The 15,000-nt window shown below is 42.2% G+C and overlaps 1 protein-coding gene across 1 annotated transcript in view; it reads right to left on the bottom strand.

The window, feature by feature from the left end:
* Positions 1 to 12,584, bottom strand: part of LOC308366364 (neuronal acetylcholine receptor subunit beta-2-like) — a gene marked incomplete at both ends in the record, with an annotated part of 17,842 nt that extends 5,258 nt beyond the window's left edge. The window contains 2 exons of the mRNA XM_080840041.1: positions 209 to 354; positions 12,536 to 12,584. Of these exons, the coding sequence (XP_080696167.1) occupies positions 209 to 354; positions 12,536 to 12,584 (195 nt within the window). The remainder of the gene's footprint in view (positions 1 to 208; positions 355 to 12,535) is intronic.
* Positions 12,585 to 15,000: the final 2,416 nt, after the last annotated feature.

Below are 15,000 nucleotides of genomic sequence, written 5' to 3'. Positions count from 1 at the left end.
AGATCGGATTTTGGATTGCTGTCGTCGTCGTTGTTTGTTTTGTATTACCCCTAGACTTTCACCACACTTTCTGCTTCAATTAATATATAAATATAAACCTATATCATTCACGTAATAAATAACTTATTATTATTATTTTTATAAATTTTGTGTGGCCTCCCCTTTATGTTTCATGCATTCAGCCGTGCATGTAACTGTGGTCACTCACCACACTGATGAGCTGGGCAAGAGACACCTGTATGCTGATGGAGACGACCTGGCTGGTGTTGACGGCCGGCCTGATCAGCTTGTTGTATCTCTCGGGTGACAGCAGTTGACTGACCAGCCTCTCCTCTATCTCTGCACTCAGCACCACTGTAGACAGACACACATCCACACACAAACACACACACACACAAATACATATAAACAAACACACAAATAAATTAAAATACATACACACAAACACACACATCCACACACAAACACAAATAAATACAAATATATACACACAAACACACACACACAAATACATATAAACACACACACAAATAAATACAAATACATACACACAAAAACACACATCCACACACAAACACAAATAGATAGAAATACACACACACACACAAACATGTAAAAATATTATACACGTGCACACACATACACACACATACACACTCTGATCATCTTTTCAATATCACAGTTTGGTCAATACCATGATCCAAACACATGCACAAACTGACGCCTTGGAACCGGAACAGCCTTATTACTTGGCAAACGAAAAAAAAAACGAACAAATGAAAAGTTTAGAGCTGTTTACTCCATTTGACATGATTAACATGATTAGCGTAAACATGGCGTTTGAGCTGCTCCCCTATGGGGCCGCCACCTCCAGCGTTCCCTGACCATCTCACACGCCTCTCTTGCCCCTCAATGATGCACTCGTCTCATCTAATCACTCGGGTCATTCCTTGACCTTTTCAATTGGCCTTAGCAACCCAGGGCTTGCTTTAAGGGGTTCCGGGTTTGGAATGTTTGTAAACATGCATAACATCATTGTTTGGAAGAGAACAAATAGCTCAACTTTTGGAGAAATCTATACCAAATCACTTGATTGGCCAAGAGCATAGCCGTGGTTCTATCCAATTAAATGAAGTCTATACCTGGGGAAAGCATGACCAGAATGAGGGTACTGTACACTTTGCTTAACTGACGGACCACCATGCTCAGGGGAGAGGTGTGGTGTTTTCTGGAGACGCAGTAAACGTTGATGCAAACAGGTTAAGGTTTATGGCTGAGAAGAGGCTTACGTGTCAGCAAGGCTAGGTTTTGTTTTGATCTTTTAATGTGCAGATCTTCTCAGCACTGTACGGGGTTAAGGCACATTACCGTATGCTTATAACTATGTTGATTTTGTATAACATTACAGTAATGTCTTATACTTGTATTGACAAAAAACTAAGATTTCACAAAAGTCAAAATATGTATGCATAGTGTACATGTATAGTCTGTAGCTGTCACTGGTCTGTCTACAAAGAGTTGAATAGTTCTGATATCATGACTATCCCCTGTTGCAGCTCTGCTGTGAAACACACGTGATTATATAGACACATAGCTTGCTAACTTCCTCAAAGCAATTTCGGTAGCTCCTGCTTCTATCAGCACAATAGCAAATGCAGGTGCTGCTAATGACTGCAGTAATGTTTATGCGGTCTCTCTTCCTATCTGTATCTAACACACGCACACACACACACACGCACACACACACACGCACACACACACACACACACACACACACACACACACACACACACACATGTGCACACATGCACACACAAACACGCACACACATGTGCACATACACACACACACACAAACAAATATACAGTATATACACACACACACTCTTACACATACACACACACTGTGCTTAGTGGAGTGAATCTGATCTTCCGTGCTAAGGCCATGGGCTGGGCTGCAGTGTGCTGACAGTGCATAAACACCAGAGATAAACATTTAGTCACTGACTCTCCCTGCCCTGGTGCAGGAGAATGCAGCATCTCAATAAAGGGTGGTGGAAATATAAGACGACATTATGCAAGTCTGTAATTAATAGAGGTGGGTAAACAAAATCGATTCTTTGATTTCTCTCGATTCTCTCTAAAACGATTCTGTCTTGATTCAGAGAAGTTCATAATCGATTTTTTAAATGTATTTTTTTTTTTTTTTTTTACACATCCATTTTGTGTTGGAATGCAAGCTGTATCGATTATTGCATTGTTCATAGAAAGTCATAATTGTGGCAAGGAAACGCTTTTTAATACAAAATAGAGAAGGTAATTCATCTGTTGATTATCTTTAATTATCAAACACAAAGTAGGAAGTCATTTGAGACACTGAGTAGCAAACTGAAGTGTTTTAAAAATTGACATGGATCTATCATCGTTTTAGAATTGATAATCGATAATCGGTTTTAGAATCGATAATCGATTAAGAATCGAAATCGTTGACCTCTGAATCGGATTCGAATCATGAGGTGCCAAGAGATTCCCACCCCTAGTAATTAAGGTGTAATTTTGCAGCTGGCAGATGCAGAAGAGACCAAAAAACGTTTTGCTCCCATTGGCTTCCGAGGGTTGGAAAACCCACGAAAATGTAAGACCAGTTTTTACAGCATCAAGTTTTAAAATCTCCTGCAATCATACATCAGTTGACAAGCTAGGTACCTTTTATCAGTAGGCTGCCAGTGCCATCTTTGCTACTGCTGATGTTTGCAATGCAAGTTTGTTGGCTATAAGCTAGTTAGCTTGCTAGGTTTAGACCAAACCTCTGTAATGCCTATTGGGAATATGAGGACAATAGAAATACCCTGGATCAAGGCTGTAACTGCAGGGAAGCTATGATTTAACAGATAAGATGAGTAATGCAGAACAGTGAACTCTCAGAGCCTTGTCATTATTCATTCAAGGCATCTGGGGACAGTTTAATGCATTCTAAATGTATGTTGTACACACTTATGCAAGTCTATGAAAGACCATGAAATGTAATCCACTGTTATAATTTGTGTGCTCTCAAGCAACATATTCTTGAATCACAATTGTGTTATTCACTGTTGCAAGAGCATTTGAAACTACTTCAATAAGAAACAAAACAAGCAGGCACGTGCACAGATAGACCCCTAGTGGTGCTCAAGCACCAGCCCTTGTGCCCTGGTTGGGAAAAAGTGCCCTTTTTTGCTGGAGCCCATTTTTTTTTTCATTCATCAATATTTTTAGAATACAATACGAATTAGTCTTTCTGTCATCAATTTCCCCAAATGGGTTTTGATTTCTGAGGGGGCATTTATTTGAGTTCTTGTGAGAATTTCGCCCCAACATGCTCCGCGGCACAGACATAGAATAGTATTCTATGGCTCTGCGGTGCTCGCAAGCCCCCGCCGCGGCCCTCCCTCCTCATCCCCCACATCAGTGCTGAGCGCCAGGCCGGTGCAGACTACTTCTTCACTGACCTGCAGCATCAGACAAACAGGTAATGACGGTGTTTGTGCACCCCCCCGACGTTGTTTGTTATAAATTAACAACAACATTAGTGCCCCTGAAAACAATACGTCTGAAAACATAACTGGTCCGACGTTTCCTAAAAAAATAAACAAACAACTAACTTGATTTCAAAGTATTTTCCAGCTGTTTACTGACGTTTGTCATGTTTAATGACATTATTTGTCTGAAAGTGCATATTTTCTGTTGTATAAATGCCGTTTAGACAATTTCGAAAGTATGTTGAATGTATGTTTATAAATGTCACGAGAATTCACAGCTAGAAAATAGCAGGTGAACTATGCTAGCTCTCGGTGTCATGCTACCCTTGTCCCACATTGTTTACCTTGTATCACATTGTAATATTTATGTATCTCTTCGTTTTGCCTGTTTTACAACGATCAAACTTGTATGAGTAATTGTAGAGGGTGAAAAAGAGTAAAATAAGTTAAATGTAAGCTAGCTGTCTTATCCTGCCAAGAGGACCCAGAGGTTGAGAACAGCATAATTAGTGTAATGCTGCTTATGCTTTAACCTTCAGAAAACGGTAAAATCATTATCCATAACATTGATTTATCTCATTCAAAAAATTTGCAGCATAATGCCAAAAAAAGACAGACATAGGGCTCAGATACACATACGCGTTTTTGTAAAAACGGGACGCGAGCAAATGCATTGATTCCTATGGTACGGCGCGTTTAAAGCGTGCGCCCCTTCTCCACCACGCGTTGCGTCTTTGAAGCGTTTTTTAGGTGCACTTAAAAGTTGAACTATTCTCAACTTTCCAGCGCAAGGCAGGGAAGCGCACCGCTTCTGTTTTGGCCGCCGCACTTTGCCAAGGCGTTACTGAAGCGTTTCTGCCTGAAAAAAGACGCGTATGTGTATCTGAGCCCTCAAGAAGGACAGGGAACTGCAGCAAGCAGCTCAGAGTAGCCGCTCCCTTTTAACTTGGAACAGGCCATCAACGAGCCAATCAAATGAGGGAGAATCAGTTACCCTACTAATATATAAGTTGCAAATATCCTATATTTTGGCGATGGGTGCCCTTTTTTTTTTTTTAGCACCTGCCCCCCAAAATGTCTGTGCACGTGCCTGAAAACAAGTGTTGTGAGGAAAGGAATTCATATTATATGGTAAAATCAAAAGCAATTTAGCTAAGGGTTAAAGAACCCATATTCATCTTGCTGTTACAAAATAGAGCAAATGCACCAACATACAGCATGAAGTAATAAACACTCAAACATATCTGCTGAGCATTATCTTCATTTGAAAGAAAACATAATTGAACACAGGATTGGATCCATGAAACATGACAGATAGAGAGACCTTTCACTACTGATTAACTGGATCCATGAAACATGACAGATAGAGAGACCTTTCACTACTGATTAACTGGATCCATGAAACATGACAGATAGAGAGACCTTTCACTACTGATTAACTGGATCCATGAAACATGACAGATAGAGAGACCTTTCACTACTGATTAACTGGATCCATGAAACATGACAGATAGAGAGACCTTTCACTACTGATTAACTGGATCCATGAAACATGACAGATAGAGAGACCTTTCACTACTGATTAACTGGATCCATGAAACATGACAGATAGAGAGACCTTTCACTACTGATTAACTGTATGTGTAATTGACTGACAAGAAAAATTAAGATCGCCTACAGGCATACCTACAATGTGAACGGTAAAAAGTGTCTGACAGTAGTGCCTTAGGTTAGGTAGGGGTTCCACACACCTACACCTCTTTCTTCAAAAACATTTAAGAGCAGGCATCACCGATGGAGAGTCAAGAACTCAAGCCCATAACACTTGTGAAATAGACGGAGAACAACATTAAAAAAATATATAATTCCCTTCCAGATAATGCTCATTAGAAAAGGCAACCCGTCCTCTGGAAACCCATGTTTGTATTTTCAGAAAGACTGGCACTACTGTTCATGTATTGTCATTCAATATATCATTTATATGCTAAACACAATCATGAGAAGGAATGTCTCATTTAGACTACAAACTTACAAAGGTACACAAGAGACCTACATACAGTATATGATATGAACCAGTCACTAGAAATGTATCTTTGTCCATTTTGCCCATATGCTTTATGCCCATCAGATATTTCATCTATCTTAATACATTTCTTTATTAATTGTTATTTCAGACCACATTAGTCAATATGGAGATTAACTTTCATCTTTATCACAATAAAATCTTAAATACCAACACGTCAACTGTTTTCAGCATACAGGTGGTACTGCTACCCTTCCAGTACATCTTTAAATAAAATACTAAATATTTATTATCTAAATATTTAATTTATACATACAGTATATACTCCACTGACCATTCATTATCTAAATATATTTATACTCCACTGATCATTTATTATCTAAATATTTAACCATTTATTATGTAAATATTGAATTAATATATACTGTATATACGCCACTGATCATTTATTATCTAAATATTTAATTTCCCTGAAGCATGACTGACCTTCTGGAGCTTCCATATCTTTTTTTAAGTCACAACAAATGAAGAGAAACATTTCAACAGTCCAGAGGAGAGCTCTAAACAAGCTCTCAGATGAGCTTGTTCAAACCAAGTCCAGGGCTGGGTTTCCCAATAACGATGACTCTTAGCGGGCACGAGAGTTCTTCTTTTTTATTTTTTTTTACACACGTTTGCCAAACAAGCACGTATCACGGACACACATGTTCTGCTTTCAAAGTAACATTATGCAACAATTTTACCTTAAAATAACAGCTTCAAAATGATTTGGCAGTACACTGGCATAACTTTGGGGTACAGGGCATGAGACCTAAACACATGCGCTAGCTATTAGAGGAAGCTAGCAAAGTATTCCCCGTGTGGACATCATGGCAGAGACGATGATGAAAATGAGAAATACGTTGTCAGAGGATGGGCAGAGAAAAAGTAACTGAGCTTTCGCTTGTTGGCTTTTACTCGTTGCCGAGAGCTAAAAGTCAGATGCTGAGCTGGCCTTCTTTCTGCTGGACTAGTCAGTAGTAATTAATTAGCTGTCTTGCTATGTCTTGTGTTGTGTGCCGATTTGTATTTATGACAGTGATGTAAAAGTGAGCTACACTTCACAACTTTAGGGGGATGTAATTCTTGTGTAATGGGGCTTACTGTAAAGTAGCACGGTGGCTTAGGTGCTTGCACTGCCGCCTCACAGCAAGAAGGTCATGGGTTCGATTCCCACATGGGGTGCTGTTGGCTCTGGGGGGCTATCTCCCAGGCCTTTCTGTGTGGAGTTTGCATGTTCTCCGCGTGTTCACAAGGGTTTCCTCCGCATAGAACCCAAACACAAAAACATGCAAAAGAACAGAAAGATTGCTCTCCTCCTAGCTTGACCGGGATTTGACTGACCACTTGGCCTGGTCCCTGGGCACCATAAAAAAGGCTGCCCACTGCTCCTGGAGCCCCTTGAGGATGGACAAGGATGGGTTAAAAGCAGAAGGACAACTTCACCGGCGACCTCATCAGCGTGTGTGTGTGTGAGACGCCAAATGCATGTGTGTGGTGTTGTGGGTCCTGCTGTGTAATAATAAAACTGCCTTTGACTTTAACAAATGCTGTCCATGTAAACAGAGCTGAATTTGGTGATATCAGGTGACTTCATTGTACTTCATAGGACCTAAATGCTAATTGACTTAAAGGCAAATAAACTTTAACATCTGCATATCTAACTTAAGAATACATCTTCTCTGAGTACTTCTATTGCACACACACATGTTATGTCTGGTGACATCTTAGGAGATCCCAAGGACTTGAAACAGTATGACAACCTATCATGTCCACCATATTAGATTTAATCAAAAACCTTCAAAAGCTTTCAGCAGCCACACACCTTGTTGAATCTTCACCAAATTTGTCACAGATGATCTTCATACAAAGTGTCATGAAAGTTATGGGACAGATTTTTTATCCAATTTATTCGTCCATTACAGCCCATTAAATTAAAACAGTAAGTGAGGTCATATCTTGGCCAAGCTTGGCATAATGCAATCAGGTTTCCATTGCAACAATGCCCTGCTGGGCTACTTGGTTCCCTCATTGTGGCTTGTAGCTATATTTGCTAGTTGTAATTCCCCTGTACGTTCAGCTGGTGTCTCCTGTTAAGAAGCTAAGAAGTTGTTAGCCGTCTACAACTATTAAAGTTCCACTCAAGTTACGATGCTTTTGGGAAACCCGGCCCAGATAGTTACATTTCACAATCAAATGTTACATTCAATTCAATTCAATTTCGAGACTGAGTGGGTGGTTTCAGTTAGTTAGGGACGTCATTGCATCCTTTACAAGTGCCATAATTATGTCCTCATGATGTCACAAAAGGCTAATTCTGCATTCCAAAACATTGAATGATTGAAACAGCCATTTTCCTTTCGTCTGGGAGTTTGTCTGAGTGAGTCAGGAGTCTTCTTTACTACGTCTTAGTTCTCCTAGACTACGATGCTAGTTTTAGCACTAAGGGGCTTTGTGAACTACTTTAAGTCAAAAAAGGAGACATGCCAAATTTAGGATTGATACATTATTTTTAGGTTATTCTCCTAAACCGGCAAGGAGCTTCTTTTAGCCGTACAATCCTTTAAAGATGACCTGGTGTTTAAAGAGGAGTCCCATCCTTACTGGAGCCCACCTTAACAGTGGGCCCAGACAACCTAACACTACCCAACCGGAGCTGAACATTGTGCAGTTGCCCACATAGATACCCACACACACACACTCACACTCACACACACACACACACACACACACACACACACACACACACACACACTCTCACAGACACACACTCACACACACACACTGCTGTTCCACCCTAGTGCACTTTAAGTCTGTGAATTATTCAGCTGCTGCTCTAAAATAAATATTGCCTCATCTCACACAGAGCAAGTTACAAAAAAACAGACCCACGGACTATCTGTCTCTCTCTAACACACATCCTCTGACGTCTCGCACGAGGCAAGCAGCAAAACACAGGCAGACATCAACTCTAACACACATCATTCGCCCACACATACGTAAACACAGACCCATACACGTAAAAGAAAAGGGGGAAAACAGCTCAAAAGACACAAACACAGTACGATAAGACCCCGAAACACGACAGTCCTTCCCTTACAGAGATATGACTCCCATGCTGCCTTGATTATCAGAGCCGAGACCTGTCCCCGACACTGTGCTCTTCCCCTACAGGCTGGGCTCTTGACACTCTTTCTGTCTGGCTCTGCAGCATAGGAGGACAGACTGTCCTATGTCAGAGACAGGTTCTTCAGGTTCTAAATTATTGAGAGATTCACCATCTGGAGCTACTCCCTACTCCCCAGACTAACACACACACACACACACACACTGCTTCTGCACTCTGCCTTGGCCCCAGTGGATGGAGCGAGCAGCATGGCTATGCACTTTCTGAACAATATGACCCTGCTGAGATGAGCGTCTCACGCCCTCACACACACACACACACACACATATACACACACCCTCGCTGTCGTGGCTCCAGTGTTGTTGTGTACGGTATGGTCTCCCTCCGTCTGTCTCTGACTGCTGTTACCCTGCTGTGCTTGCTGTCTTACTGGGCAGCATATAGCGGTGCATACATATGGTGATGTGGTGCTCTCCTACTGGGCAGCATATAGCAGTGCATACATATGGTGATGTGGTGCTCTCCTACTGGGCAGCATATAGCAGTGCATACATATGGTGATGTGCTGCTCTCCTACTGGGCAGCATATAGCGGTGCACGGAGCCCCATGCTGGCTCTGTAGGGTGAGACTGATGTCACTCGCCAGTGTAGATGTCCACATAGGCCTTATTGTTGTGCTCTGTTGCCATGACTATACTGTTACTAGCTGTACACTTGGCTTAAGCATGAAAACATCTGCCCTTGTCCAAGCTGTCTGTCCAGCTGGTGTGAGCTTGAGTTAAACGAGCGAGAGCAGACTGATATCTGACTCATTATTGGTGGCTTTGCCCCGATCTGAACCAAAAGTGTCACTTCTGTCAAGTTCTGGCCCGAAAAAGAGATTTTAGCTGTCGTCGAGAGAAAGAGAGAGAGCGAGAGAGCGAGAGTGGCAGAGAGAGATTGAGAGAGAGCGAGTGAGAGAGAGCAAGAGAGACAGAGAGAGCGAGAAAGACAGAAAGTGCGAGAGAGAAAGAGTGAGTGAGAGAGAGCGAGAGAGACAGAGAGAGAGAGAGGAAGACAGAGAGAGCGAGAGAGATAGATAAAGAGATAAAGACAGAGAGCAAAAGAGAGAGAGCGCGAGAGAGACAGAGAGAGATAAAGACAGAGAGAGCGGGAGAGAGAGAAAGCAAATGAGAGAGAGCGAGAGAGACAGAGGGAGAGAGCGAGAGAGACAGCAAGAGAGAGAAAGACAGAGAGAGTGAGAGAGCGAGAGAGAGAGAGACAGAGAGAGAGTGGCAGAGAGAGAGAGAAAAACAGAGTGAGAGAGAGAGAGAGCGAGAGAGAGGGAGAGAAAGACAGAGAGTGAGAGAGAGCGAGAGAGAGAGTGGGAGAGAGAGAGAGAAAGACAGAGAGTGAGAGAGACAGAGAGAGCGAGAGAGCGAGAGAGCGAGAGAGAGTGGCAGGCCAGCCAAGCGCACCCTCAGTGGAGCTGTCCAGCAAGCATCACAGTGCAGCCGCTACAGTCACAAGACATCCGTCACATACACTGCAACTTTAACGCCCACACACACACACAAACTTCAACCATTAAGTATTCTGAATCGTGACTGGCCAGACTTGTTTGGTCAGTGTGTTGGACATATGCTTGTGTGTGTGCGTGTGTGTTGGACATATGCTTGTGTGTGTGTGAGTGTGCTGGATATGGTGTTGCAGGGTCATTGAGTATGTATGTGCGAATATGAGCGTGTGCGTGTGTATGGTTGTGTTTGTGTGTAGGGATGCGTGCCTTTCATTGACATGCTAATGCTGACAAGTGTGTGTGGCCCCCTGCAGCTTCCAGCCCTAACTCACTGAGCAAAAGATCTAATAATACTCAGAGTTGGCACGCCCTCCAGACCACACACACACACACACACACACACCCTCAAGACCTTCTCAATCGCTACATAGCTTGCCACTGTCACCCACACATTTATCTACGTAAGGGCACACACGCAGGCAAGCAAAATACAACATGAAAGACTTTCGAGATCATAGCATATCTGCGTTGTCTGGAGCTGGGGCCTCTATGGGACAGTTCCACACAAACAGAAGCACACACAGGACAAACACGACCATATCAGTCACGCATCATTTCTGTTTCATGACTTCAGCACCTGGCCTCATATACACCACTTTGACACACATTACAATTGCACAATTACAGTTACACTGACTTCATTTTTAGAGGATTATCTAACACTGGATTATTTATATAAGAGAAAAAATTTGATAATATGTATGAAAGGGGGAAAAAGTGCAGCTATTAAGAATATCTATATGCTGTGAGGATATAAACATTCTCTCTATTCTTGATCTATAGTCTTCTTCTTGACACAGTCACTGAGTGAGGTTCGATGCTGCTGTTGAAATTATTGTACAAATGATACTGCTGGTAAAAAAAATAAATCAATGCTGCTTCTTATTGTTCCAGAATGGTTTTAGTTGTCAGACGAAAAGAGAAGGTCTGCAATGGTCTACTATTTACCTTACAATTTCCTGGATGCTAATGCACATGACCAACCAGTGACCCCTAACCCTTGACCCCTGAAGGAGATAACTCTGCTGTGATGATGATGTCATAATGATGTCCACACCCTCCATTCCATGTCTACAACCTCAATGAACCAAACTGCTACAGATGTTGAACCCATATGTTACACATCCCCAAGCGAGGTTTTTGGTAATATACCTAGATATAAAAAACAGGGGGGGGGGGGGGGGGGGGGGAAATATCCATAAATCAACAAACGAACAGAAAGACACACACATTACACAAACGGTAGGTTATAGATTAGATAAAAAACCTTCAGGACAAAAGTATTCCCTCTCCCCAGGGATGATATCACTGAAGGGAGGGAGGACTGACTGCCACTGAAAAACCTCATAAAATTGATTACTTGAACTTCAGCGTGGACATGTGTGTGTGTGTGTGTGTATGTGTGTGTGTGTGTGTGTGTGTGTGTGTGTGTGTGTGTGTGTGTGTGTGTGTGTGAGTGTGTGTGTGTGTGTGTGTGTGTGTGTGAGTGTGTGAGGGAGAGAGCTGCCTCTGATGACATCAGTGCCCCATAAATCTGGAAGATTCATTTATAATCAGCCGTTCTCCCTGGTCATGTCATCTCAGCCTACCTTTGAAACATTAGATCCTGACATTCGTGTTTTAAACAAATCATCAACAAACCCCTGACACTTGGGAAAGGAATGCCATTAATGATAGTTGGCCTACTTAAAACGAACCCCTTCTGGGATTTAATATCAAAGGGAAATGCGTCTAAGTCTAATTGTCAGTCTTGATTATGTGTGTTGATCAGTGTCAAATGTGTTACAAAGACTCCAATATGAAGTGTGAATATGATCCCCCCCCCCCCCCCCCCCCCCCCCCACATGCAGGATACATGCATACGGCATTTAACAGTTCGTGTCTTTATACGTGGTGAGCGGCCCCTTGATGGAAGTACAAGCGTGAAGTTTACCGAGGCGTGCCACATATCACGTGCCAGGAAAACCAACGTGTCACACTTTGTTAGGAGAGGCTGTGTTAATAGTTAAAACTCCTGATTACTTCATAGCCTTTCCATTGCTGACAACACTCTAGAAAACTGCAAAACAATAGCACATGGGTTTTTTCGCCAGTTATGTTTCGTGAGCCACTTATTGGTTCAGCACCTTGCAATAAAAAGGCTGTACCGAGCCAAACATTTCCCTAATACGAGGATGTGACACTAAAACGACCACAAATCACAAAAATATCCCATTATATCATGGTATTCTAATTTACTGTAAATAACATTTTAATAGGGTATTTACTTACTTGAAACAACGAGAGCGAGTAAGGATATTGAAGTCATTAGGACTGCCATTGCCTCGTACCATCAGCCGCTCACCAAACTTCGAAATGGACCGTTTGGCTTGCCCCTCTCCTGTCGTCAGTCCAAAGAAAAATCAAACAAACCAAGAATGAAACCATGAAGGTCCCGTTAGGGGGATGTCCATCGGAACATCTTCGCTGTGTAGGTGCACAGCACGAGGCAAAGAGAAATCCAGTCGCGTGGGCTCACTTCTGAGGGCTGCTACCCTGTGCGGCAGTTGGGCTAACGTCCCGGTTAACGTGGAGATGTCTTCCCTTTTCCGAAGTTAAACTGTCCCCGATAAATTCACTGTGTCTGACGTTGACAGGTGTATTATTGACACCAAAATTCTAAAAATAAATATTCGTTTCATTCTGTTCAGTAAGAGATGACAGACGGGGGTAAAATGAATATGCCTGCTATCCTTTCAATCTGTCATTCTGGCTTACCGCGCACGCACTTTCGGTCCTGGTCTCTAACGGGCGTATGGAGTAGCCTAAACTGCGTTGACATCTGTGCAGAATAAACAACAATCAGTTAATTTTCACAAGCATGCAACCGGAGCAGGGAGAGCGCAATCTCACACGATCGGATCAAAGACTCTTAAAATCCTCTTACTAGTAGTAACTCCAATAGACATGGCGTATAACAATCACGAAAAGCTTTTTGTAGTTAACTTCAGTAACGGAAGCTTACTGCCACACTCCCGCACTATTAAATGTATTTAAATGTAAAATCTTCCCCCACGAGTAAGGCATTAATGGTCGCCATTTTTGTCAGATGAATAAAAAAAGTAGGTTCCCTCCGCGAGTTAGTGCACAAAAATCGCGTCATAACACAATGCGTGAAGGCGCGAGTATCGGCACATTTGCGCGTGCACTTAAACTACACATACAGGTCAACTCCAATCAAGCTCATTATTGCCTTAGATCTAATCTGGTCCCTTAAATTAATCCAATATAACGGTTTGGAAGAAACTTTTCTGTAGTCACAAGGGTGTAATGGACGGTAAGCTTCTAGTATAACCTCAACCACATAGATATTTCCCTAACCCTTTTTGACGCATTCCCCTGTTAAAACAAAGGCTTTTATAATAATGGTATTGTTTCAACTAGACTGGTCTTTTTATTTAGGGTGTAGGGTCAAAATATAAAAGCCAGTTATTAAGATAAATATTTGAGAAAATAACTACAGAATTGACTACTCATGGTTTGTTATGCAATACCGCTGATTTCACATTATCAGTAAGAAACAATGCAATTAAATCACAGTTTGTGTGTTTGTGTGTGTGTGTGTGCCTTAAAGAAAGAGAGGTGCTATTTTAGACGTGGTAGAAACACTGATCAACACACATTCAAAACGTGCATGTTAATGTGATTTTCTCAGTATTATAGTCTCTTTCTCTCACTCAGCCTCTCTCTCTCACACACACACACACACACACACACACACACACACACACACACACACACACACACACACACACACACACCACACACACACACACACAATCAGCTCAGTTGGCAGTGGTGAGGGTGATCGATAGAGAAGAGTCACATTACATGTTTGTGATTGTGTTTACAGTGAAAACACAAGACACACTTAGACTGGAGCACACTGTGCTGCCCTGATGCCGCCATCCACATCAGGGCATCATAAAATTACTTTCAATTAGATTTTCACCTCTTATTTGCACTCACAACTACATTAAAGCTCGTAACATGAACAAAAAAGCCCCCCACACACTTGCAACCTATCCTTATGTGTCTGTGCGAATACAGGCGCACTCTCCTCAAAATTACATTAGGGAATCAAAGGATCATCCCTCTCTTCTACCCTAATAGATGTTAGTGTGTGTGTGTGTCAGAGAGCGAGAGAAGTGAAAAAGTGCACCTGTTGTGTGAGGAGCAGAGGGGGGCAGGTGTGGTGATAAATGCATTTTCCAGGTCATGCTGGACAACATATGTGAAGTCTCTGAACAAGAGTCACACACGGCAACATAAAGTGAGCTGGGTACAAATCCTGTTATTTACGTAAACAATTGCATGCAAGAGAACCGCCAAACTGCACACCAGAAAGAGGATCAAACGAGGGCCTGCACCTGCTTCTGACATGAGTGTATAGGAGGATAGCAGGGCGCCAAAGCAGAGCCTAACCCACACACGCAAACAAACACACAGCAGTAGACATGGCAACCTGCCAAACAGCTCATCTACAGGTGACCTTTTCTTCATGTCTAAACACTCTTATACGGATGCTCCTCAATAACACAATCACACGATAACAAGGAGCACTCAGGAGGTGCCGTGTTTTTGCAACTCTCTGCTCATCGTGTTTGATTTTTTTGAAATATTCAAACACAAATATCGATCATTATTGTCTCTATCTGTATCACTAACCTATCAGTCAGATAGGGAGTAAATTGTCA

Source organism: Sprattus sprattus (assembly GCF_963457725.1).
Source record: "Sprattus sprattus genome assembly, chromosome: 6".
NCBI classification, from domain to species: Eukaryota; Metazoa; Chordata; class Actinopteri; order Clupeiformes; family Clupeidae; genus Sprattus; species Sprattus sprattus.
This window is presented reverse-complemented; position numbering and strand designations above follow the sequence as displayed.